The sequence below is a fragment of the Lonchura striata genome, chromosome 4 (genome assembly GCF_046129695.1).
Source record: "Lonchura striata isolate bLonStr1 chromosome 4, bLonStr1.mat, whole genome shotgun sequence".
In the NCBI taxonomy this organism is placed as follows: domain Eukaryota; kingdom Metazoa; phylum Chordata; class Aves; order Passeriformes; family Estrildidae; genus Lonchura; species Lonchura striata.
In genome coordinates this window covers 3,912,103-3,939,893 of record NC_134606.1, presented here as the reverse complement: position 1 = coordinate 3,939,893, position 27,791 = coordinate 3,912,103, and the positions used below count along the sequence as shown (strand labels likewise).

The following is a 27,791-nucleotide window of genomic DNA, read 5'->3' as shown; positions in this document are numbered from 1 at the left end:
ACAATGGCAGAAGGAGCAAATGAATTTTCTCACTTTAATGCAGGTCAACGCCTTCAGACTCTATTTCTATTTATTGAAACACTCCATTTAAAAATTCCATCAGGACTGTACTGCAAGCTGGTTTTGCTCTCTTGTTACAATTATTTACTTTCTCCTAATACTTTCTGCCTCAAGTTTTCTCATTAAAAAATAAACAGCCAAACCTTTTCTGCACACACAAGTTTTGATGACAGAATGCTAACTAAAAGGAGTTTCCTACAAACTGAAAAATAAATGTCAGTCTTCCAAATTACACCTATTTATTACTATTTATTAAGTAAACCATTTAGTATTTCAAATATCTATTTTTAAGTTTGGAGGCCTCTGTTAAGTGAAGTGGTTTTGCAATAAATCTTAGGCCAAATAAATGTGATTTGTGTTGACAAATAAATGTGAAATCTGTTGACAAACTGTTGGAAAGGTGGGAAGAGAATCTAGAGAAAGGTGTGGGAGTGGAGTATAGAACAGCACATGCCTGACAAAGGTTGTTGGGGTGTTTGAGGGTTTTTTTGGATTCTTTTTAATACTGCACTGGAAGAAAAAAAGAAGAAACACACCCTGTGGAAAACTCTTTTAAAAAGTTTGATCAGTTCTGCATGATACAAGGAACAGAAAAGACTGCTCAGTGCATACATTTCAGACAAATAAAATCATAAGCACTCTGAAATTTAATTAGGAGAGTGCTCAAATCTCAAACCTCAAATCTGCAAACCAAGAATCCACATTTTTGCTACAAACTGCTAAGTAAATTTTTATTAAATCTGGTTGGTCAGATTGCTTCTGAAACAGGAAAACACAATCTCCAGACAACAAAAATATATTGATTTATACTGAATTGCTGAAAGTTAATCCAAAATTTCAAGAGAAACTTGGAAGAAAAATCTCTACATTCATCTCAGCAGAGTCACACAGAGAGGCAGTGCCCAAAAACACATCCACAGAATCATTAAAGTTTATAATTTGCAAAGGAATTGCTTTCAGCTGACAAGAAACTCTCTAAAGCTTAACAACCACCTAACAAACATCTTGAAAACATCAGCAATTAAGAAGGATGGTTCTAAAAAAGAATAAGTGTCTTTTTTGGATCTAGTTATATGAAATTAAGGATGGGATTACACACATTGAATAGCACAAAAATGTTTGCTTTCAGGAACACAGATTGCTGTGCCACACAAGAATAATTAGAAATATTTACATTTCTTGGGTGTCACCTTCTCTCTTCTCATATTCCTCTGTGTATTCAAGATTTGTTGTTATTGTTGATTTTAATCATTTGAAAAATTTGCACCTATGACTGTGTATACAAATTAATTAAAATAAAATCAGGAGGAAAAAATCCATTCTTAAGCAACTAAATTAACCCAGGTCAGCACCCAAAGATTTCATGCAGTATTAGACAAGCAGAAACTGCTTCAAAGAATATATTCATATTTCCAGAAGAATTAAAAGCTGGTCAATACTGGAATAATCATTGATATGTTTATTTTCCCATAAAGGCTTTCTTGGGAATTCAGATTTCATATAAAATGTTCTAGATTTTTTTTTTTAAATGTTCTAGATTTTTTTTTTTTAAATGTTGACTATTGAGTAGGTGAGACAAAAAAAAATCATAATATAACATGAAAACAAGGGGCAAACAACAAACCTTGCCTCTAAATGAGGCAGGATTTGCCTTTAAGTGACAGATGTTGTTTTACAAATACAATTCACACACAGAACACCTTCAATATTCCCCATATGTGTCACCACCAAGCAAACCTGAGATCAAAATAACCTGATGTTTTCCCACACAGGCAAATGCAGGTGGAAGTAATATGTTCACGAGGCTTGAATATTCACTTTTATCCATAAATGAAACAGGAGTTACAGAAAGGACATTAAGTTAGACAACCTCAGACAATTACCATAGAAACCCACTTACATCTGTTAAATATTTTTGGCCAGAAAATGAATCCAAATCATTAAGTATTTATGCTCTCTTAAATACAATCTGTTCTAAATGGAAAAAATTATTTATTTTAATACCTGCTTGCACAAGCAAAGGTTTTTCACACCTGTTAACTTCTGAAAACCCCAAATATTTCCTGTTTAGCCCCAGAGGCTCTGAAGGCTGTGGTCCCCCAGCACCTCTGATGGACTCTGCAGCTCCAGCAGAGGCTGGGAAGGGGCTGGAGCCCAAGGAGGTGCCATCATCCACCAGGCACATGATGCTCCTGCCAGAGTAATGAACCCCAGCTTTGCTCTGCTCTGACCTGGGGCACAGCTTGCACTCACAGATAAACCCCCTTTTAAAAGCCACAAGAAGAGGAGCTGCTGATTTATCTCCAGCTGATGAATTCCCTGATTTTTCAGACCAGCATCATGATGCTTATTAGTCTCAAAAAGTGAGAACCAGCTCAGGGGGGAGCCAGAACTTCCTCACCAAGAATATTTAGGCTCTTTCAGACAAAGTGAGAAGGAATGATTTGTTAGGAGAGTAAGAAGTCTCAGTGCTGACCTGAAACTATGCAGTCTCTAAAAATAATAAAAAGGAAAACCTACACACACACATTGTGCAAAGGACCACATTCCTTCCTTCATTTAACACACAAGAAAGAATCACCCTTTCAGAGACAGCAGAAAAGTTTCCCATAAAAATGCAAAACAACATGAAGACTCCCACAATATTTTGTTAAAGCTGCATTTCTCACTATTTCTGATTATCAGTCTCTGTGTGAAGACAGTGATGGTGTTTATTCTTGACCCAGGCCTTGATCTCAATCCCACAACTTAATATAAATCTTACTGCTTTTTTAGACCAGAAGAATCTGACAATCTTTTTCTTCTTAACAAAAAATGTCTTGAGAACTGAAATGGGAGAAAGGTCAAAAAAAAGCATCATAACCTTTCCTGCTTGCACTATAAAAAAAAATCTTAATATGCCTTGTGTTTGTTCACATCTTTCTTCTTTTCCTTTTCAGGAAATTGCTCTGACTGTAATCATAACCTTTCCCAAAGCCCAGAATAATATAACTCAATAATAAATGTAATTAAAATGTAACAGCTAAGATCCCTGGACTCAGGATCTTACATACAGAGTACCTCTGCTCATCAAAGGTCTCCATCAGTTTTCTTACTTTCTCTTGAGCCTGTGATAGAGATCTTGGAAATGAAATACTTCAGCTTTCAAATTCAGCTGAAGGACAATAAATAAAGGTACATAATAAATAAAAGGATATAGGAATAAAAGGACAGAGGAAAGATACCTGAGACCTCAAGAACAATTCTGGCATTTGATATATGAATAAAGTGGAAAGGAAACAGATGGCACAGTATGCATAAAATCCACTATTATGCTAATGAAATTAATCAAACTAAAGCTGACCACAAAGTAGCACAGAGGACACTTGCTGCTTTGAGGGATAAAATGGGAGGCAAACTTCAATGCTAAAATAAAAAGTTAGCACAGAAAGAAAAAAACAAGGAGATACATAAAGCTGTTGCTGTTCCAAAGAGATGCTGTGATTGCCACTGATGGTCAGAAAGGCAAAGGAATGAACTTTAGCAAAATAAAAAGACAAAAAAAATCATTCTGGCACCATATGCATGGAAAGGGTGTAAAAATATTTGGGCTGTCTCACTCCAAAACAGAACCAGCTCCACCTCTCTGTCCTTCCTGGCACTGGCACGGCAGAACTCTGGTTTTAAAGACCTTGAAATGACCCCCAAGCTGCAGCAGGGGAGGTTTAGACCAGGCACCATGAAAAGGTTTCTCACAGAAAGGGCTGTCCAGCACAGGAACACACTGTGCAGGGCAGTGGTGGAGTCACCATGCCTGGAGTGTTCAAACAACGTGTGGATGTGGCACTTGGGGACACAGCTTAGTGGTGAGTGTGGTGGTGCAGTGCTGATGGTTGGACTTGATTATCTGAGAGGTCTTTCCCAACTTTAATGACTCTGTGATTCTATGAATACCATCCACTGCATGACTTCCTTGGGAAATCTATTTCAGTGCCTCCCTTACTACAGGAGAGCTTCTTCCAATATCAACTTGCAATCTTCCCAGTAGGAAATTAAGTCCATTATTTCTCTTCCTACCCACTCTTGCCACAAAAAACAAATTGTCCTGTTGCCTCCTCATGTATTTGAGAACTGCTGTGTTACACTTCACTCACCTTTCCTTAGAATAACTCCATTTTGTACCATCTTTCACAGAAAGTCATGTTTTCAAGGTTTCTAATCTTAGGTGTCACTCTTATCTAGACCCCCTGTAACTCAAATCTTTGCTCAATGCAGGGCTTAAACTGGGCATTATATCAAATCCTGGAGGGACAGACACTGAGCTCTGCTTCCTGTGACAGTGAAAGGACCCAGGGATCAGCTGGAGCTGGGTCAGGGGAGGTTTCTTTTGGATATCAGGGGAAGGTTCTTCTCCCAGAGGTGCTGGGCACTGCCCAGGGAATGGGCACAGCCCCGAGGATGCCAGAGCTCCAGGGGAGTTTGGACAACACTCCCAGGGACAGGGTGGGATTGCTGGGGTGTCTGTGCAGGGCCAGGAGTTGGACTGGATGATCCTTGTGTGTCAGAACCCGTGGTATTAATGATTCCCAGATTGTAGAAAGTCTCTGTCTGTCAGCCCCGCTGCCAAAGCAGAAGCCATAATTGGTCTGTGCTGGTTTCCAGGTTGTTTATTCTGTTTATCTCTCACATGTTCTGCTGCCCTGCCCAGCTCTGTCCTGCAGGGCAGCGTGTGGGGCTCTGCCCTCAGTGGGATGTGACAAACATTCAATACCAGAAACTCCCTGGGCTGGATTTACAATAACGTGCCAATATCTGTCACCCACGTTGGACAGTGTGTCCCCAGCCTGAACCAACAGAAAAATGCCAACACCACAGTGAGACATGGAGGGCATGAAGAAGGAGATAAAGGACAAGACACACCCAATTTCCTGCATCTTGTCCCCTTTGGACCCCTAATCTAGAACCCTAACATTTTACTTTTGCACCCGTGCCACACTTAATTATTACTCATATCAAACACTCAGAGCTTATAATTCGTCCTGTAAGACTGAAAACTCTTTTCCATGGCCAGAGATCACAGACAGTGTCTCTGGGGGCTCTGTCCAGGGGGGTTCCTGACCCCTGCCAGGGTCCCAGGGCAGCCAGAGGGAAGCTCTGGATTCCCACACTTGTGAGTCCCTTCCAGCTCAGGACATTCTCTGGATCTACGACCTTACTTGACCAGTACAGCCCCAGCAGGGCTGAAAAGCATGGAAGGAATATTTTCAGGATGGTTTATCTCCAATCCACAGCTAATTTAGTGCAGTTCAGTAAATCACAACACTCTTTGCCATGCTCATCTATGAGGCACTACAATTCCTTGTCCCCTCTGTGATGGCAGGTCACTGATGTGTATTTATGCAGTTAATTATACTTGGCCAAAGGCAGAGCTTTCTAATTGTCTGGACTGAATTAGATTGTATATTTTCAGATTATCATTTGCACTTTGCCAAGGTTATGTTGACTCCTCATTCTGTCTCCCAGCAGGCTCCCAGCCCCAGCTCAAGCTTGGTGTTGAAGGCATTTCTCCACTCTATCATCTGGACCTTTAGTTAAAACACTGAAAAAATCAGAATACCATTCAGTAGTCACCTTTAATGACAGTGAAACCAGGGAGTAAATCTCATTCCATAGCAGCTGCACCTAAACCATGGCTTGACAATGTCACTTCAGGCAGCATTAAAAGTTTTTACCAAGTCAAGACACACGGCACCAAGCTCTTCTCACTTAGACAAGTTTCATCCCCGATACAGGAGGTAACTGCAAAAACCACTTTTTACACCCTGTGCAAACACCACAAGAAGTGCTGACAAGAATTAGCTGAGAATCAAACCACTGCCTCAAAACACAGGCAGTGGAACTGGAACAAAAAACTGAGGGAGGAAGGTGCCTGGAGAGAGCAAACCTTCCTCCTTGCATATGCCCTTTGTGAAATTTTCACCAATTTCATGTTCTACTTCCTTTCTTTGCCCAAATCCGAGGCTGAGGAAGTCTTAGATCTTGACAATCAGTGCTTCAAGAGGAGTAATCCCTGAAAATTTAGCAAGCCAAGCAATCTCCCACAGCCACCTGCTCCTGGACCCTGCTAAAGACAGCAGACAGGGCAACCCCAGCTCAGCCTGGCAGCCCTTCCCAGCATCGGATCTCAGCAAAGCTTCCATCCTTCAGGGGGTTTTGCTGCTTTTTAACAGGACTTTTGCCTCTGCTGCCTGGATGCAGCAGCTGCCAATTCCTGTGTCAGCGTGTTATCCTCCTAGAAGGCTGGAAGAAAATTTCAACAGAACCAATTTTTGCCATGGAAAGATTATTTCTTGGCTACCAGAGTACTAAAAACTATATTCAGTCCCACATGAAAAATCTGTGTAAGAATTGTCGAGGAGCTGGGTATGTTCAGAAATGGCCCCAAACCTGCCCAGGTCTCCCTGTGATGAAAGCAGAGATGTGTTAGGGCAGCTGGGTGAGTGACAGAAAAACATTCCTCACGTGCCATGCCAGAGTGTGGCACCAACACCTCTGCTGCAGCATCATTTTAATTGCCTTTTTTGCAGTCTCTGCATTGTTAAGGCCATGATGTATAATTTCTATTCTATCATCTAAAAAAAAAAAAAAAAAAAAACCAGAATTTTAAAGCTTGAGTATCTCCTTTAGCAAAACAAGAGTTTTTTTTTTTTTTTTTAAAAAAGGTTTTATCTATAATATTCCTTCACAAGGAAAAGCACTTATGTTTATTCTATCTTTGAATAATTTCATTTTACATTCACATGTAGGAATCTGTATCTAAAAGCATACGTGATTTAAAATAAATCCAGGGATACTTGTGGAATCTACAAAGTAAAACTTTTATCAGCCCTAATGCTTTTTAAAAATGTATTTTACAGGCAATTTCCTGGTGCACATTAACAGCAAAGTTAACATAAATGTTTAAAATATTTTTACTCAACTATAAAAAGAATCAAGATTGCATCACTTAAGAAAAATGTCTATTTAGTAGAGCTACAAAAATCAGCTCAGGACAGTCCCATTGATATCACAGGCTAAAAGAAATAAGACCTTATTTTTTTTTCTTATTTTTTGTTGTTTTTTTTGGTTGGTTGGTTTGGTTTTGGGGGGTTTTTTGGTTTGTTATGTTTTATTTTGTTTTTCTTTTACCTGCCACTTGTTCAGAAGAAGCAACAGCTAAGAAGAAACAGAGGACTGAAAGTTCCAGTTTTTACCAGGGAGGAACTTCAAGGAAAACATGTACCCCGGAGAGCACTTAAGTATGTCCTTAGCAGTAAAGAAGTACGTGCAGTAAAATTAGCAGGACTTCCAATTGTTTTCATAAATCAAGTGAATAAAAATGAACCAATAAATCCCAGAGTCATGCAACAGAATTATAAAATACCATATTATAAACGCCACAGTATTTCTCACAGCACAAACTTGTAAGGATGCGAAAGGAGAAAATTTAATTCCTCTCAGATCATAAACAAATAAGTAGAGAATATTAGGCTTGAGACAATCTGCTACTAATACTCTGCTTTCAAGTATTTATGGATTTGCATGAAATTATATCTCCCCTCTTGCTTCAGTTTCACACTCTGGCTGTTGATATTACACTACATTTTTGTAAAGAGGCTCATCAACAGTGGTTTTACCATTCCTAGAGCAGTATCACTCAAATGTGATTTTTTTCCAGTGTTCTACGGCCTGTTAGCTGAGCAGACCCCATCAGTGTCCCCATCTCCTGCGTGGCAGAGGTGCAGTTCAGGAAGGCACCAGAGGGAGAAGAGGCTGCTTTGGATTTCCATTCCACCTTGAACCTTTTCCAAAACATAACCAAGTAATTCACACACCTCTCTGCTTCAGAAATCTCAAAATGAACAATAAGCAGGAACAAATCAAAAGCTCACAGGACCTTTTCCCAACACCTCGGTTTTAAAAAAAATCGTAATTTCAATCTCCTATGTCTGACTATAAAAAAAAATCATTGCTTTGAGTAATGCAGATCTTAAATCAGCAGCATTTTTATAACTTGAGAATCAGAGAATGGTTTGAGTTGTTAGGGACCTTGCAGAACATCCAGCTCCAAGCCCTGCCATGGGCAGGGACACTTCCACAAGCCCAGGGTGCTCCAAATCCAGCCCAGCCTTGGGCACTTCCAGGGATCCAGGGGCAGCCACAGCTTCTCTGGGCACCCTGTGCCAGGACCTTGCCAAAAATAACAAAATTATGCTTGCAAACCTTCCAATTTTAGTTATGTTTACCAATACTCCTATTTTGGATGAGCTGATAAAGTTTGGGTAGAAAGAATGTATTTCCATTGTGTTCTACCGCTGGGCAACCATGCCAGGAAAAAAAACAATACTAGCAAAAATCCATGGAGCAAACACTGTTTTACAGACATTTTCTTTCAAAGCATACTGGTATATCATCCCTGCAGTACCACAGCCCCTCAAACATGTGTCACAAAACAGCAATCTCTCTTCTGAGCTCCAAAACTTTCCAATTGCCTACGGCGCTCTCCGAATACTTGAGGTTTTTGTTATTTTTCTTCTTTCATGAAGTTAGACGACTGCTCAGCTGTCTCATCCAGCAATGTTTTATTCCAATCAGCCACTTCAGAAGCAAGGCAAAGGCAGGTCAGGTTCTCATCATGACTAGATTTTGCTGATCTTTTATACACATCTGTTAAGAGACTCAGGGATAACATTGTTGTCATAAAAATTTACCTTGAGAGGATAAGTCTGCAAGCAGTTTCTTTGTTTTGGATGAAGTGCTCACACTAAGTCAGACAAGGCTGTTCTGTGAGCATTCATTCCACAAGAATTTCAGCCCCTGGAGGGTTGTGATTTCCCAGATCCCCCCCATTTGCTCCCCAGTACACCCAGTTCCCATCCCTCCAGCTGCAGAAGGGCTGACTGGCTCCCTTATATAGGGAATTGCTGCCTTACACTTCCCTGTGTGGAATGGCTCACAAAAATAAAGATCTGTGCTAAATGAATAAATAGGATACAGCAAACAGAAATGCCTGATGAACAGTGAACCACCATTTGCATCTCCTCTCCAAGCAGAAGCAATTTTAGAACATTAACTGTGCTGGGGGATACAATATAATCAAAAGTCTTACATGGGGGAAAAAATATTCAAAACATATTTTCCAAACTCATTTAGAAGCAGCATCAAACAAATTGATTCAGTAAAACTTTTTTTTTTCCCCTTTGTCCTTCCCAACCTTTTTTTTTTTGGTGTGTGTGTGGATGGGTTGTTCTCCTTTAAAACACCTCCTATAGAAGGAAAAATATTTGAGTAATGTGTGAATCTTGCCATAAAATAATTGAGCATTCAGGTGGTTAATCAGACTTGATCAATACGGTCAACAGAATATGTTGATCTAATCAATATGGGAAATGTAATGCAAAATGCTATATTTTTTTTTTCACATATGCACCATGTATCAAGACAGAATCTTAACTAAATCCAAAATCTATTAAATCTAAATCTGGACTAAGACTCAGAAACATCTGAAATACAGAGATTTTGTTACTTCAAAAGAAAATGTGTCAAACCAGAATAAAACACAATAATAGAGCCTCATATCATGTTTTTTATGTAAAGTTCTTCAGTAACCTGTAGGAGATTTACTAAAGTAAGACTGCAATAAATACATTTACAAGGATAAGCAACACCATAAAAATCTCATGAAAAGTAAAAACGAGTTGTGCAGGAGTATAAAATGAAATTACAAATGTTAATAAAGGCTTTATGAATATCAAGTTTCCCACATATTCTCAGTGGACAAAAGTGGGACTTAATGACTCCAGCAAAAGGCACATTTTGATGCCACAATTAAGTTTTCGATAGTTCCACCCTACAGAAATGGAAATTCTGGAACCCAGCACAGGGTTCCCTGCTGGACTTTTGTGAAATGAGATGCTGATTACACATATTCATTTTCTGGCTCAATAAGCTCCTTGCAGAGTGCTCAGGAACCGTGGTGACAAATCCATCACCTCACAGAGTGCACAGTGACAGCCCCACATCCCCACCCCAGCACAGCCTCCTGCAAGTTCAGAGCAGCCACCAAGGAGGAAATCAATAGGAAAATGTTCTGTACAGTACTGGGCAGTGAGACGGAGAAAAGGGATATAAAAAAATGATATATTACATTCAATTTTATACCTTCTTTTGAAGCCTTAGCATTCTGATGGCCATATCAGTAAAAAAAGAGCTCCTGACTCACTGCAACTGAGTTGACTCATCCAGTGTGCATTACCTTTGTATTTGCCAGCAATTCAATGTGAAATCTGCAACTAAATCTGCAGCTCAGACTGCCAGCTCCATAGAACAATTGTAACATGACTGATTTTCCAATGAAGACTTCTTTAAACAAGCCTCCTGAAACTCAATATGCAAGCAGCCAACGAATCCAGACCCAACAGGCTGTTAACCTGAAACGATTTTCTCTAAAACAGGTAATTCTAAACTAATAAATGCAACCCTGCTGATTTCTGTCCTTTCCTGTAATAAAAACACACAAATTCAAAAGCTGTGTCAGAGTCAAGGGTAAAGAAAAACCTGGAGGCAGATGTTACCATGGGAGCCTTAAGGAGCACTGACACAACAACTGTAAAAGCAAGAATCTACTTAAAGAGTTTGGCAGAGAAAATCAAGGACCACCGCAGAGTGTGGCCTGAAGAAAGGCACAACCACCTCTGGGTTAAAACTGCAGTGATTTTTAATTTATTTTTTTAAAGCAAAGATTCTGAAAAGAATTTAAGAGGACCCAGGTCTCATATCCAGGAAGAATAAGGGGGAAGAAAAAAAAGAGAAGAAATTATCACAGGACCTAGATTGATGATCTAATAACTAGATTTTTTTTTTTTTTTTTTTTGGCTAAGGGAGGTATTTGAAAGAAGAGACAAAAATGGTCAAATGGGAGCAGTAAGACAATCCTTCATAAAGGAAGCTAAAACCTGAAACTGAACTTCTCACACCCTCACCTCCAATGTTCTAAAACTGCTTGCCTTCACAAAATTCCACTCCATAAAGGTGACCTTTAATACTTTCAGTCCTTTTCTTTCCAGCTCAAAAATATTTAATTGCAGTCTCTTGACATGCAATTCCTAAGTTTTATAGGCATTTTGGAACAGGATGAGGCTTGGGGACAAACCCAAGTGATTGGTGAGAGCAAAGGGCTGGAGAGGAGCCCAGGAGGATGAGGATGTGACAGAAACTTAAAGATCCTTTGGGTTCCCATCCCAGCAGTCTTGTAGCAAAGGTTGCAGAAGACTTTTAAGGGATTTATCCCAGTTCAGGTCAAATCAGCTTTAGCAGCATCATTGTTAATGAAAAGGAAAGCTCATTTAAAGCTTCATTTATTCTGATGTAGTTTTTGACATAACTGGCTTCTAATTTCTCTGGGGACAAAAGTATGTATAAAGCCACTATTTGATTATACATAAAACTTCCACAGCTCAGTACAAACTGATATTCCAGGCTTTCCATCTCATTTCCATGAGAGATGGAAAATAAAAGATCTACGGATGTTCAATATCTTTGCTGGCTCATCCAGGGTTGGTGCCAGGTTGTAAAACCAAAACAGTCACAAAACAAAGAAAATAAATTAAAAGTACTGAAATCAAACAACCAAAACAACCACAAAAACCCAAAGAAAACCACAAAAAAAAAAAACAAACAAACAAACAAAACAAACAAAAAAAAAAAAAAACACAAAAAAAACCAAAGCACAAACCCCACAGCCAGCATCCTTCACAGACTCTAATGTCTACTGAGAAAACTGCAGGGCCAATCACTTGAAAAAAGAACACAATTTTGTAACTTGATTGGATCAATTTTACTCTTTAAGTTCAGTGAAAAAGGCTGAGAGGTGTGCAGAACAAAAGCATTACTAATCTCTCATTAAAGATGTATAAAATATTATGCAATGATCTGCTACACTGAGCTGAAAATTTCAGCCTTCAGTCTCAAAGTGCTTAGTAACTTTTGTTCAGTAAATTTAAGCACCTAAAAAAGCTCTAGGATGATGATTACAATAATCATTTCCACTCTTGCAGATTGCCTACTGCTAGAAGAAAGTTAATTTTTAAAAGAGACCAAATCCTCTAAATGCCAGTACGACTGCTGAAATTTTTACCAGTGTCAAAAATCATCCTCCCCACCTTTTCTTTAATAAAAACCTAATGCTACTTTCTAGACAATATTCCAAACAACTAAAATGTAAGTGAAGAGATGGACTCACAGGATGCCCTTTAAGAGGGTAAAACAAAACCTGACAGACAACCAAGGTGGAAACACAGGAAAGCCCCTTACAAAGAGACTGAAATCTCTAGCAACCAGGTACCAACCAAAATATGAAAACAGAAAATTATGTTCCTTATTTCTTCTTATTGGCCAAGCAAACCAGCAAGGAAGTAGAAATTTCTGTCTCCAGAGCTGTCTGCCACACAGGGAAGGGAATAGATGCAGCTCACAGCCTGGACTTTCTTCCTGTGTGCTCAAACAAAAGCACAATTGTGATAATTCACTTCCAAAATTCCCAATTTTGGAAGGAATTTGGAATGGGACTTCCGAGTTGTTTTTGATGATGCCATTTCTTTTCTCAATTTTTACATAAGTAGGAAGGATGAGTTTGGCTCACATTGTTATAGTATGGTGTAGAAGGTTACAAGACTTTAAGTTACATGACTTTTTAAGGATTTATTGACTAATAAAACTCTGCTAACAAGGATATTTAAGTTTTTGACTTAATCTTTAAATATTTTGTCTTATGTACTTATGGTACAGTGTAAGCCTTTTTAACTAATAATGTTATGGCACACAAACCTACAGTACTGCATTCTAATCTCTCTGTTTACTTTTGTAGCTGTTTTATTTTTTCTATATCTTAAACTCTAAACTTTCTATTACTTAGCTTAACATGTCTCTGTTTTAAACTATAAATCTACAGTATTGCTTCTAGCACCTAAGTTTGGAAGCCTTTTCCAAGATCTTAGATCAAATCTTGTGTTTAATTCTAAGCTTTGGCTCACAGGCCCAAAGTTCTGAGATTCTCTGCATTTCAGATTTAAATACATTTAAATTGACTTTCAGGAATTCTTGAGAGTTGCAGCAACACCATGACAAATATTCTGTGGATGAAAAGGGTTGTGTGTAAAGTGGCAGTGATTTCTGGCTGGAAGTAAATGATGTGACCCTGATTATATCCTGAACATATGAGCTGGAATGCTGCTGAATTCAGGAGCTCCAAAAAGAATTTATCTCTTTGCTAGTGGATTTAATCATCCTATCATTGGCTCACAATGAAATGCTTATTTTATAGGACATGGACCATTAAAAATTAACTCAGTGATCACAGTCAGCACTACAAGGATACACCTGCATGTTTCCAGCTACTCTAACAAGTATTTCAGTTGTGTCAGACAGGAACTGCACAAACAAAAACCATTTACTTTTCCATGAAGGGTAAAAGCACTGCCACAAAATTTGTTAATCCACCACATTCCAACAGTTAACAATATCATGCTGCACATACATAAAAACACTCAGCCTAAAAAGAAATAAAAAATACAAATATTACAGGCTATGGAAGCATTCACAGAGATCTTATGAGGTGGAACATGGGAATGAAGCAGATTTAAAGAATATGTACCAAGCAGACAGAAAAGAAAGAAGAAAAAAAAGAGAGATATCTATCTATATCTATTTTAGTATCTATAGGTATAGATATTAAAATAGATATAAATGTTACGCCTCATATGCATGCATTTCCCTCATATTTTTCCATCCTTGTCAGGAAAGTATAACACTACCTGCCAATTAAAGTATTTCAAGCAGAGTAGAAAAAGCTTAATCATTCCACACTGAGGGTGTAGATTTGTGTAATTCCCTGGGAGAAAAATTGAATACATTAATAAATATTCAACTCCACATTCAGAAGCCATTCAGCACACTGGATTCATCATGTTTTTACATGAACACCTTCCAATGGAAGTATTTATTATTAGCATAAGCAGGTACAATTCATTTTCATTATCAGGGAGCAAGATGAAATTAATCAGAAAAATTAATTCTTGTTGCAAATCTCGTTTCTCCAAAACCCTTCTCTGGAAATTTACAGATTAACTGTTTGTACAAGGAGATAAGGATTTGGAGCAAGAAAGTGCAGAGGTGCCAGCCTTGTCCAGTGGTGAGTCCATCCTGGAGCTGGCTGGAATTGGCTCCATGGACATGGGGGAAGCTTCCAGCAACTTCTCCCCAAACCTGGAGCCCCCTCCCTACCAAAACCTGGCCATGCAAACCCAATACCTTTGGTTTAACCTTTTCCACACTACCAGTTTCTTAAGTGAAAATTAAGCTGAAGTGAAAATTCTTAAATTCTTAAGTGAAAATTAATTAGTTAAAATGCTACGCATACTCAATTTTCATATTTAAAACAGGTTCATAAAGAACAATGCTCACATTAAGTGTCAAGATTACTTTGTTATGACTGAGCTTTTTTTTTGGCTAAATACCCTTTTATTCATAAGGAAGAGAGGAAATTCGTGCAGACAGTCTTTTGTTCCACACTGACCCAAGAAACTGAATGAGAATCAAAATTCTAGCGCTGCCTTCATTTAGGATATTAAAAAGACATTTTAAAAACAGATATCTACGAAAAGGAAAATTTCTACTCAGAAGAGAAATATTCCTTGTGTATTCATCAAAGGTCATCTCCGCAATATTGAATTAATCTATGTTGAATAAGCTAAGAATGAGTTATATATCCTTAATACCCTCATGATAAATTAGTAAAAGGTTTGAAATCTCATCAATGAGTACCAAAGTATTACAGGAGTACAGAGAAACAGACTAAATAAGAGAGAAACTCCAATACAAAAAGGGGAAAATATTAATCATACCATTGAAAGAGACAAGTAGAAGAGAATATTTCTTTCCAATCTGAGCATTTGCTGCTCAGACACATAATATTCAAGAACACCAACCACTGATGAGCTTGTGAGAAAAGATACTGAAAATTAATTTACCAAACAGGAAAACAAATACAGTAATTTACACTATTGTGCTTAAGGCACAATTACACCATTTTCTTAAGGCAAAACTACATTTAAATTTCTCTGGTGGAGAATCAAGGTCATCTTTAAAACATACCAAAAGCTCAAATCTCTCTAGTTAAAAAAAATATGAAAATAATTAATTTCATAAAACAGTCAAAATTACCCAAAAAGTCTAATTGGATCCATTCAAAGTTGTACATCCAATGGAATCAATATTCCATAGAAATTAACAAAGGAGCCATCCATGTACCCATGCCCTGAGTCCTTTGAACTGCAAATAAATCAGTAATAAAATAAATCAGTAATAAATAAATCAGTGTTCAGAAATACATAATAAAGGGCAATGGAACAGAAACTGACACTGCTTCTCAGAACATGGATCATTAGAATTAGGTTAATTAACACCTCAAAGCAAAATCTTGTAATTAGGGTATTATTTTTGTAATTAGGATTATTTCTATCCTTTCTAACTTTTCCAGACTAATGACACATACAGCTAATGAAGTTAATGAAAAAGAAGAAAGTGAGTAAGATTTTCAGATCACTCTGAAGAATGAAGCTAAGATGGATTGCAAATTTCAATATCCAAATTGCTCCTGAAGTCATTAGAAACATACATATTTAATCACAGAGGTGCTGCTCTATTTCTCTTTTCCCTGGGAAATCTGATGACAGAAAATAAGCAACGCTGCCCCCTCCCTGATTCAGAAAGAGAGAAGACCTGTTACTGTAGGGTTTTGTTCTTCCAGTCATTATTTTGCCAGGTTTATGACTCCTGGCGGACCTAAAGCATCTCACAGAGTAACTGAGGTTGGAAAAGACCTTTAAGATCAACAAGTCCAACCATCAACCAAGGAAACCTAACCACACCCTCAAGTGCCACATCCACACAGTGTTTGACCACTTCCAGAGATGGTGACTCCGCTTTCTTAACAACCCTTTCCATGACAAAATTTTCCCAAATATCCAATCTAAAGTCATTCTCTCTCCTCCTGTCCCTGTTCCCTGGAGCAGAGCCCGACCCCCCCGCTGTCCCCTCCTGGCAGGAGCTGTGCAGAGCCACAAGGTCCCTCCTGATCCCCCTTTGCTCCAGCCTGAGCCCCTTCCCAGCTCCTTCAGCTTCTCCAGACCCTTCCCCAGCTCCGTTCCCTTCCCCGGACTCTCTCCAGTCCCTCAAAGTCTCTCTTGTCATGCAGGACCCAAAGTGGCCCCAGGATTTAAAATCCCTCATGAGTGCCACGCTTCAAAAATATATCCAATTCTTCATCAAGGAATCCGGTAGCACTGATTTTCCCATCTTTCCAGCTTGTATGTAATTTGCCCTTTATTTATAGTTTACATTCACTTACCATTTCATTTTCAAAGCAGAGGATCTTGTAGGATTAATAAAAAAACCTTCACTACAAAATAACCTCTTGCTGATACACAAACACATACTCGTTAAGATCATAATACCTCTTAATTTACTAAGTTACTCCTTGTCCTGCAAATAGCTACTCCAAAATCCTTGATGAGGGTGTTTAGTGTTTGGATGTTTTAGTTTCAGGGTGTGAATCCCATATTCTAGTTTAGTTTAGATTAGAATCATAAAATATTAATTTACACTGTAAGTGCTACCAGAAATAGTCTCAAAATCTATACTGGCAGCAAATTTAAGACAATTTATTTTTAATTGATAAGACTTTGTACAGATCAAATGTATCCAAAGTCTTTAGGCTGCCATTAAAATACAAAAATGCAATAATTCACATGACTCTTCTCTGATCTCTGATTCCAATTTGTCACCAGCTTTTGTGAGAAGGGGAAATCCTTCCAATAATAATCCCATTAACAAACGCTGTGTTACAATAATAATAACACCTAAATAAAATCTACTTTACACCCAGCAGCTGATGCACTTAAGGATCACTTTATCATGTTATGATGAACTCACATTCAGTTGGATATTTGAACAGTTATTTGGAAGTTGCTCCTTAACAAACCACACCAAGGCCCTGCTCATACAGTATGTGACTAAAATTCTTTAATACACTTGATTCACATTTAGTGATATTAAAAACATTATTTTGAAGTTACCTGCCTGTTAAAGCCCTACATTTGTATGAGAAAAATATCCTAGACTTAGAACCATTCCAGTTATATAAATTATTATGTCAGCACTTGCATCTGCTGCAGTAATTCTGAAGTCTTTCATTTAACCACTGGCAAAAAATGTGTCAAACATTTTGAGTAAATAAAAGTTTATGTTATGAACAAGGATTTCCTTATTAGCCAAAATGAAAATCCATTTCTGATTTTGCATCAATGCCACTGCCCTTCAATTATGCAATCGTCTTTTAAAACATGAGGTGATATACCTATCTTGCTTTAATCAGCATTTTTAACATAAAAAGAAAACTAATGTAATTTGCTAATATATTTGTAAACCCTGAGAAATTTTGGAAGTGACAGGCAGTTCACAAGATTTTTTGGAAAAAAAAAAAAACCCAAAACATAGAACTTTTCAAGCAAACTGGGAAAAAAATCATCTAAAAACGCAATCAAAGCCAATTTTCCCTCAAAACCTTTAGATGTTCCCCTTTTACAGGGATGACCCAAATTAAATCAGCAGGATTGTTAAGAACTTGCTGAATTGTGGATTTGGGGACATGAAAAAGGCTCATCCCTGTTTCACTAGACCTTTCTATACATCCTCAAGGACACAAGCAGAAGAAGAACACTTCAATAACTAGATTCATCTTCTTGATTAGAGTTTGGAAATCCCAAGCAAGAACATTTTCTGAAAAGCCTTCCATGAAAGCTGCCAGAAAACCATCTGCAAGAATAGAACTGGGTCAGAAAGCTGTCTAGACAAGTTCCAAAGATACTATTTCAGGATACAGGATGGAGACAGGATCAGGAACCTTCCTGGGCTCCAGCAATGATACTGTTTGCACTAATTAATCCCTACACTTACAGGAAAGGGTCAGCCAGGCTGGAGAGGGCTTGGAGCAACCTGAGGTAGTGGAAGGTGCCCCTGCCCATGGCAGGGGGTTGGAACAAGGTGATCTTTCAGGTCCCTTCCAACCAAAAGTTTCTGCAAAGAAAATTATTTTGTCCATATCACATAAAGACAAAAACACTTTCTGGTACCTCTGAGCTGCTAATAATTGCCTAATGATGAAGAGAATTTAGGAGTTAGACAATGCATGGAAAATCCAGCATTTCATACAATTAATTACAAATTAGAGCAGGTTCATTTTAGCCATGAGCTTTTTCAGTCACAGCTTACTGCACACCCAAAATGCTCCCGGCACAATCTGCATTTCCAGCTACAATACACCAGTGACAAATTTTCTCACCATCTTTCCACAGTGACTTGTACAGCTGGAGAGGAGAAAAAGCAGCCATCATATTGCATTGCTCTGAGTTAAGAACCATCATTCCATAAAAGCAGAACATGGGAGCAATGGATGAGACCTAAATCCCTCAGAGTCCTCACTCTTCCCCCTGGAAATCCCAACCTGCACATGCACAAAATCCAAAGTACACACCCATAAACACCTCTGAACAGTGAATGAAATGGGAGGCACAGACTGACAAGGCCCAGATCTTACAGGACACTGCATTCTGAAAATACCCTGCAGCTTTCAAGCACAGGAGAATAAAAACAGAAAAAACAAAACTTATCTAAAGGTTCTCCTAGATAGCACAAAAAGTCTCCATGCTGAGAGGATCCCAACCAGAGCTGGCAGAGAGGCACAAATGTTACTGAGTCCAATGGCAACAAGAAACAGGGATGGCCAGAGTGCAACAGATGCCTCTCTAAAGGCTGAAAAAACATCCTGATGTAAAAAGGCAGCTGGCAGTGCCCAGTTCAGGAATTATTTTAAGCAATATATAGTAGAGACTTAGGACAAAAGCAAATGGCACAAGTTGTGCCATGGGAGGTTTAGATTTGATATCAAGAAAAATTTCTTCACTGAAAGGGTGGTCAAGCACCAGAACAGGCTGCCCAGGGCAGTGCTAGAGTCCCCATCCCTGGCATGATTTAAAAGCTGTGTGGATGTGGCACTTGGGGACACGGGTCAGCGGTGGCCTTGGCACTCCTGGAACTGCTGGACTTGATGATTTTAGAGAGTTTCTTCAACTTACAACAGCTGTATGCTTCTATAATGCTGGAGAAAGAAAGGAGGATTCTCTTCCTATTCAATCTAATAACTTTATATAAATGTTTGGAGTTCAGTTTCAGAAAGAAAAATTCCATATTCCTTTTGTGATATGATTTGACTTTGTCTCCCCAGCATGGATCAGCCATCACCTAATCCATGCCAGGGAAGGCTGGCACACAGGCCAGGCTCCCACACTCCCCAAAACACCACAGATTTCAGACTGCTCTGACAGAAAGAGCCTGAACAAGAATTAGTTTCACTACTGGGAGAACAGTCCTGTTCAGGTAAAAAAAAATAATAATGTTGACCTAATATTAACCTCATTATACAATTGAATTGAGTTTGAATGATCAAAAAATAAATCTTTTCCATTCATTTCCCCTTAGGTCTGTCTTGAAGGCAACTTCAGCTGAATCCAGTTACCAAATAAAGAAATTTCTGGAGAATTCACTTCAATTACTAAAACAAGTGCAACAGGTATCAGGTATGAAGTGCTCCATTACCCACCTTCTCCCAAACTTGTTTGAAATATGAAAAGACATTCACCAACCCTATAAAAGTAAAGCTGTGGCTCAAATGCAGCTGACAAGATTAATAAATAATGTCTTCCTCATGGAAAAGAGCAGAGCAGATTTAAGGTTCAAATTTAATAAAACCAAGGTTCACCAAATGTAAGTAATATGCAATTAATTGGAATTGTTGGGAATGCAGTTATGTTTATATATTTATGGCAATATAAAAATTTGCCCACTTTCCAAACACAGAGTACAAGGGATTGGATTAGTCCTAAATCCATGAATAATAACATCAGCCATTATTACTATGATTTTCTACATAAACAACACAAAATAAAACTATTTGGAATTTTATCCATTTATTTCATAGATATAAACAATTCATTTTACTGAGTGATGTAATTTTTTAAAAAATACAAAATCATTAATCAATTATTTTTGCCTGCCTTATGATTATTGCTTCTTTTAAGGTGCTGTAACTGGCATCTTAAATTTATTGGGGAAAAAAACCCACAAAACATGCACTGCCATCAGAACTGTCTCTCTGCAGCAAATCTAGGAGGACAAAAGTGTGTCACACTGAAGGAAAACAGAATCACTTACAAACAGTCTGCAACAGGAACGCTCACCATTTTTTGTGCTGTTGTTAAAACTCTGGAATAATAAGTAACAGTCCAAAAAAGTAAAGATCCTAAAAGGCACAACTGCTGCATGGTTCTGGTAATAAAGGCACAGTTGTAAAACAGCCACACAGGCTGAATACTTAAAATTCCTAGGCAAAACTAATGAAAAGAACCACAGATAAACATTAGAAAATTTAAATCTTCTCAACAGAGCAAGTCTCATCTTCTCATCTTCAAAAACTTGACATATCTCCTTCATCTTTTCATCCATTTGTGCATACATTATTATTTTTTGGTATTTTTTTAAAAAACAATTGCATGGAAGTTGGTGGTTTATAGTTGGCATTTATTTCTTTTCTTAACATATATATATTGCATTTAAATTCATATTTAATTACCACTCAAAACCACCAGCAACAAAAACAAATCCCCCGACTCCTTATGGATAAGTTCCAAAAGTCTTATTTTTCAGCTATATATAAAATATCATGTAATTGCAGTTAAAACCTTCCTAAAAATGTAATTCTTTTTTCTTAGGAAAACCTCCCACAGTCTAACAAATAAAATTGCAACCCACTTGGTAACTGCAGGAAGGTTTGAGTAATAGGCAGTAACCCTTGAGAATATGAGAATATGTTTTAATTATATATGTCTTTATAAACATGTAGTGGAATTGAAAATTTTAAGACTCATAGCAAAAAAAAAAAAAAAAAAGTAAAAAAACCCAACAAAACTAGCAATAAATACAGTTACCTTATGCTTTTAGCTAATTGTGACACTAAAGCCAGAGAAAAGAGACACATTTCAATTAGTAATTTCAATGCTGTGGAGAACAGAAATTCTAATTATTTTTTTTTCCAGCACGTATTTATTAGAAATTTCAGTACTGGCAAATTAATAAATGACATGAGAGGCCCTACCTGCTCCTCTTCCACCATGACAACAAGCACTGGGAACAGGCTACCCCAGCCAGCTCCAATCCTCTCACATCTCTGACAGCCACACAAAGTTTTAATTAGTTTGCTAGTTCAGGGCTTCCTAGAATAAATGCAGTTCTGTCATTTCTAATGCATTCTCATGATCAGTTAATATATTTTTGGATTTTATTTTTTTTTTTTTTGCCTCCAGCTCAGACAGCCTTCTTGTCTTGTAATTTCATCTAAATCAGTTCTTAGGTTATCCATATTTTCTCATCTGGAACACTAATGAGCTTGTCTAAAATTCACTTTTAATGCACCATTCTCCAACCCTGCCTCACTGAGGCGTTCTTTGTCAAACCCACATCACATTTCTGCATTACTCTCCAAAATATCAGTAGAAATCAGTAGATGTGCCATCATCTGGAAATCTGTCAGTCATGTGCCTACATGTACACTGAGTTCAGAGTCTAAGTTCACACATACAAAGGACTAAATTAGCACTTTTGGGCCCTAAAACTTGTACACCACAATTTCCAGTTTTTCCAGCATTGTCCAAAATTATACAGCACGGAGAACAAGAGGGTACTCTGATTATTCAAATGCAAATAGCAAAATAAAACATTAATTTGTCCTGGTGGTGCTGGAAATCATAAGATCAGGCAAATTTTGGCTGTAGGGGACTCAGGATTTAATCTGCTCCAAAATGTTGGTCAAAATTCCTCTACAACTCCCTGAAAGGAGGTTGTGCCAAGGTGGGGATTGGCCTCTTCCCCCAGACAACCAGCAAGAGAATGAGAGGACATGGCCTCGAGCTGTGCCAGGGGAGGGTCAGGTTGCTTTGTTTTTTTTAAGTTTTTTTTTTTTAAGTTGTTTATGTTTTTATATTTTATTAAGAGTTTTTATACACTGTTTATGTAAATAATGATTGTTTTACATTCTTCTTTGTGAGAAGAGAGACTTGATAGACAATTTGAAAGTATAGCTGGAGAGGTGGCAATTTCATCCTCCAATCCACTGTCACTTGTAAAATTCTATATATTATAGAATCAGAAATAAAGTTAATTTTTTTTGAAAAGAAGAAAAAGAAGTTTTATTTCTAACTTTATAATATATAGAATTTTAAAAGTAACAGTAAATTAAAAAATAAAATTACCACCCCTCCAACTATACTGATCAAATTAATAATCTATTAATTCTCTCTTCTCACAAAAAAGTACAAAACAATCATTACTTACATAAACAGTGTGTAAAAACGCTAATAAAAATGTTTTAATATTTTATAAAAAATGTTATCGTAGGTTTTAATATTTTATAAAATATTTTTAATATAACATTAAAAAAAAAAAAAACCACAACAGTGTCAAGTTGGAGATCAGGAAGAATTTCATCACTGAAAGGGTGATCAGGCACTGCAACTGCCCAGGGAGGTTTGGAGTCCCCATCCCTGGAGGTGTCCAAGGAAGGACTGGGTGTGGCACTCAGCACTCTGGGCTGGGGACAAGGTGGGGACTGGGCACAGGCTGGACTCAATGACCTTGGAGGGCTTTTCCAACCTGAATTACTCTAAGGAAGGACTGCCTTCAAAGGCTGCTCAGGAACTTTTGTGAAAGTTCTGCTGCATTTTGTGGCCATTAAATCTCTCTCTTCTATCCAGTGACCTGTTTCAATGACTTTTGGAAGAATTTCCCATCTCTAAGATCTCCTCGTTAAGCAGCTCAGTTGAATCCACAAATGGACTTCAGAGCTCAAACTGAATGGGATTAAACACCTATACATGTATCTATTTATTTATTTGCCAAGATAAAGTTTCAAATTAGATGTTCTCTCTCTCAGGAAGGAAATTGCTTTGAAACTTTTTAAGGAGATCCTAATCTTTGCACATGGTATCTTGTGGAGGCTGCCACCACACAGGCAGAGGTAAACCAGAGACTATTCCTGACCTGACCAGACTACAAATACTATTTCAGGCAGAGAAAAAAAAAAACAAAAAGTCTTTAAAGCTGGGATGATCATTAAGTTATCTGAGAGAAAAAAAAAAACAAAACAAAAAACAAAACAAAAAACAAAACACACCAAAAAAAAAAAAACAAAACAAAAAAAAAAAAACCAGAAAGAGCAGCTGAATAGCCTCAGCTAGAAATGCAACAGATAAAGAAGGCAACAGATTTCAGATTTTTCATCACTTGGAGCTTTCATGATTATCTTTGTGTGGTTCATAAAACACATTCCAGCCAAACATACTCCACTGGAACCAAAGTAGAGGGAAATAAGCAAATCTACTTATTTCCCTAATACAAGAAATTATATTACATGTTCAAAAAGGAAGCTTTATTTTGTTTATTTATTCATATTATCTAGAAGCCTATGAAAAGAAGAAATCAGAATGGAAATATTAATAAAAGTTGAATAAAACAATAGGCTAACATTTCTCTACCCTCTCTTGACAGCATTTTATTTTCCTTAGTCTCCTTGACATGCTGCTAAAATAGAAACACATTGTTGCTCATCAAAATACAATCTTGGGAACATGAGTTTTTATCATTGAAGAAATCCATGTCTTGTAGCTCAGACTGTAATTTCTTGATTTACGTTTGCTCCAGCGCGCTATCAAACAAAGGCGTAGCTGAGCCCAAATTTAACCCAGCAAGCACCTGGTGAAACTGTAAAGCTACAATGGTACTTCTGGGCTGATGTTTTCTTTTCTCTGGGCAAAACAGTGGAAAATAAAGCAAAAGGAGAACACGAAATTCCCTCCCAGAGGATGCAGTAACTTGAGTTTCACAACAGTTTGGTGCACAGCAGATTCACTTGCTGATGTCGATCAGCACCAGAGTAACAGAGAACTGGCAACCTCATTTTCAGCTGGTTTCACAGCGAATTCAGGATTTTAGTCTGTCTTTCACGTCAGGAACAACATTATCAGGGTTTACAATGGAAGTTAGTTACCAAGTTATCACCATGTGCAATGAAAGGACGAAAGGCGCTCTGCCTTGAGTCACTTAGAGACTTTCATGTCCAGAATAATTTGTAGAGAAATAACGTATTTCTTTTCAGAAACAAAAAATGACAACCAGATGTTATTTCTTTGGAAAGTGACTCATTGAAAGAGCAGAGGAATTGGGGTAATTAAAGCAGCTCTCCCTATTTAGACCAACTTGAAACAGAAAGGCATCAGGCCTCTACACACACTCCTAGTGATGGCAGGACAGAATGAAACAGGATTTAATAGCTTCTGTAATTTGGATGGTTGGTTTTGGTTTGGTTGTATTCTGAAACTCTCTTTCATGGTGAAATAACAAACCAGAAGCATGTCTCAGTCAGATCCCAATCTTTGACTGTTTGTTAAGATTCTAAATTGCTTTATAAGACAGACATAAGTAAATAGCTGTTGCTACTGTATTCCTGCTCACATTTTGAGACTATAAATTATTTAGAACAAGTCTCTAAACATGTTTGAACAGAGCTTTCCAACAGAGATGACGAACAAAAACTGCTCATGTTTTTATTATCAAATACTATTAAGATAATTATGTAAAGAGAGTAAACACAGCATCAGGCTGAAGAAAGAAAAAAAAATAAACCAAAGACACTTGCCTGGGTGACAAGTGGCTCCAGTAGTCTCTCTACTGTGAGAGTCCTGATTTCCAAGCTTTTGGGGTCCCATTTCAAAATGATAGGTGACGTTGCAGAAGTCATACTCCCTGGAACAGATAAAATTACACAGCATGAAAATTATTAGTGCACTATCCACATACTGCATAGCATTTATGTAAAGAATAAATACATACAGCCACACATCAAATACTTCTCCATAATCTTGCTGGTGTTCCTCTACTCCCAAGAACTCCCAGGAGCACCACTGCTACGTCCAGTGGGTGCTTAGGTGTTTATATTCCAAATGATTTTTACTCCTGTACTTCCAACACCACAGCAGATAAGTGAGTCCTGAAGGAACCACATCTCAGTGAGGGCACAGGCAGGAGCAGGTTTATCCTGAAGGGCAGACCCCAAACAGAGACAGAGAGACCCCAAACTGGAGCAGGGGAAAAGTGTGAGGAAGTTTTATCAACTTATTACAACCCCCATATCCCCCTGTGCCACTCGGAGTGGGAGAGGCAAGGAACTGGAAGAGTCAGAAGTGGAATAAAACAAATTCAGCAACTCTGTTCAGATTTTTGAATCAAACTTCCCCCACGGCATTCAGCATTTCTTAATTTTGCATCAAGGAGTACTCATTTAAAAACAAAACAAATTCTCCAGACCATCTTAGGCTTAAAAACTTAAACAAAACCCAAAATGAAGACAAAAGCAAATTGCTGTTATTTTATTCACCAGTTCAGGTTTTCATGCAATTTTCTGAAGAGGTGACTTTATTTTGGAAATTCCAGATACAGAGAAGTCCAGCTGTCAGGCTGTAAGAGAAATCCAATGCACCTCACTGAGCTGGAAAGTGATTTAAGTATTGGGTGACAAGCAGAGCCACATATAAATTAACCTGTCTACCAAACCCAAGAGGACAGAAAAATCTAATAAAAAAAAAGTTCATTTTAAATAATTCTGATATAAATCTTTCCCTTTATTTTCAAATTAATATGAGAAATTAGAAGTCCTGTATACCACTTAACAAGTAAAGACAAACCAGTAATATCACATTGGACCTTGTGAGATTCAAGTCAGGCCCCTCTGTATACAATATCCTTAAAATTTTAAATTATTTTCTTCAAAAAACAATTTTAGTACTTTTCACTTAGCAACTTTGGTATGTTATCTTAGTATTTCTAATCAATAATCTAATTTCAGTACTAAAATTTATAAATAAATAAACAAATTAATCACCACCATAATAAAGGGAACGAAAAAAACTCAGCAATTGCTCCGTGAATAACAATCCACTTAATGAAGCTTAATTCAGTAAGGTGCTTTCTCAGGATTTAGCAGCATTATCCAGTATATACAAAATAAAATCTACTGCTCTACTCAGGAGAATGTCTTGAGGAATCACTATCAATCAATATAAACAGGCTGGTGAGTCTCTGCAAAAGATTCTCACTGGATTTAAATACTTGCTCCAAAAGAGAGGCATATCAGAACTCCCTAATCAATATATTTATAAATCACATATAAAACCACCATTAGCCTCCTCTCACTTGCAAACATTTGGTAACAGAATTATCAGATAATATCTAGTGAGTGCTAAAATCACTATTATTCAGTTTCCACTCTTCCACAAAAACCCATTAGGTTTCATGTTTTACAGTGCTGAAAACACCCAGGCGTGATTAAAGAAAATTGTGAGACAGTTTCTAGTTGCTGTAAACATGGGTGATGTGGGAGCCATCGTTTTTCCAACAGAAAACATTTAATTATCTTGCAGAGCCTGTTTCTTTTTTTATGTGAAGTTGGTTGCCATTCCAGTCGGCCTCTGGAATTCAAAAAGTAAGTCTGAAGTAGACAATTATTCTAATTGGTTAATTATGAGTTATGATATTTTCAAATGTGTCACAGACTTTCTTTTCACTAAGCACACTTCTCCTCACTAACTATTAATATGAGTATTCAAACTTGTCATAATTCAAAAACAAATTCAAAGCTGTACCATACTCCAGAGCCTACAAAAGCAAATTAACTTCAATGGATGGTAGTCATGCAGGTGATAATAAAAATAACCTGGGTGATCAGTTGTTACAGCCAGGATATGGCCTTGGGTTCAACCTTCACTAAAAAAATAAAGCAAATATCCCTCAGAACTCAATATAAAAGGGTGATTTCATTCTAATTTTTATTACTCTTTCTTTTAGTTACTATTAATAGATTTTTCTTTGTACCCCTTTAAAATTTTAAACCTACTTTACCTTTCTCCTAATCCTACTTCACGACAAAAAATAATACACTAATAATTAACCAACACTGAATCCACCACAGTGGTTTTCAAATATAAAAAGGGCACATGTAAAAAAAAACCTTATTAAAACCTTATGACAATTTTTCATTCGCAGGCAAATCTACACCACAACAGCAAATAAGAAAAAAGTAAAATTAATGTATTTCTCTCAACATTCCTTCAGCTGCTGTCACAACAGCAATTTTAAATGACAAGACTAAACAGAAGTTACCTGCCCAAGTGTTTATATAAGAAGAGATGGAATGTTTCTTCCTTGCAATTTCTACATTGAACTTCCTACACCAAACAGGCAAACAGGGACTGCTCAGTTGGATAAAGGACAGGATGCTAAGAACATTTTATGACTATTTGACCAAATATTCCCCAAAAGTAGCTTTAAGTACTCCACTGAAAGGAAAGGCAATTTAATAGTGCAGTAATAATAGTGCCATAGAAGAATAGACATTGCAGTCCTAATCTTGAAACAAGCTCCAGACTTCCTTCAAAAATATATTTTAGGATTCCTATTGCCTCTGTTTCTTCTTCCTTGAGCATGTGCCAAAAAAT

General features: G+C 37.5%; 1 protein-coding gene across 3 annotated transcripts in view; it reads right to left on the bottom strand.

Annotated features, from left to right (window-relative positions):
• Window positions 1–27,791, bottom strand: part of CTNNA2 (catenin alpha 2) — a 465,423-nt gene that overhangs the window by 384,809 nt on the left and 52,823 nt on the right. For all 3 annotated transcript variants that reach the window (XM_021535749.3, XM_021535753.3, XM_021535748.3), the window contains exon 2: window positions 24,938–25,044. In XM_021535749.3, coding sequence (XP_021391424.1) covers window positions 24,938–25,039 — 102 coding nt within the window. In that variant the 5' untranslated portion in view covers window positions 25,040–25,044. The remainder of the gene's footprint in view (window positions 1–24,937; window positions 25,045–27,791) is intronic.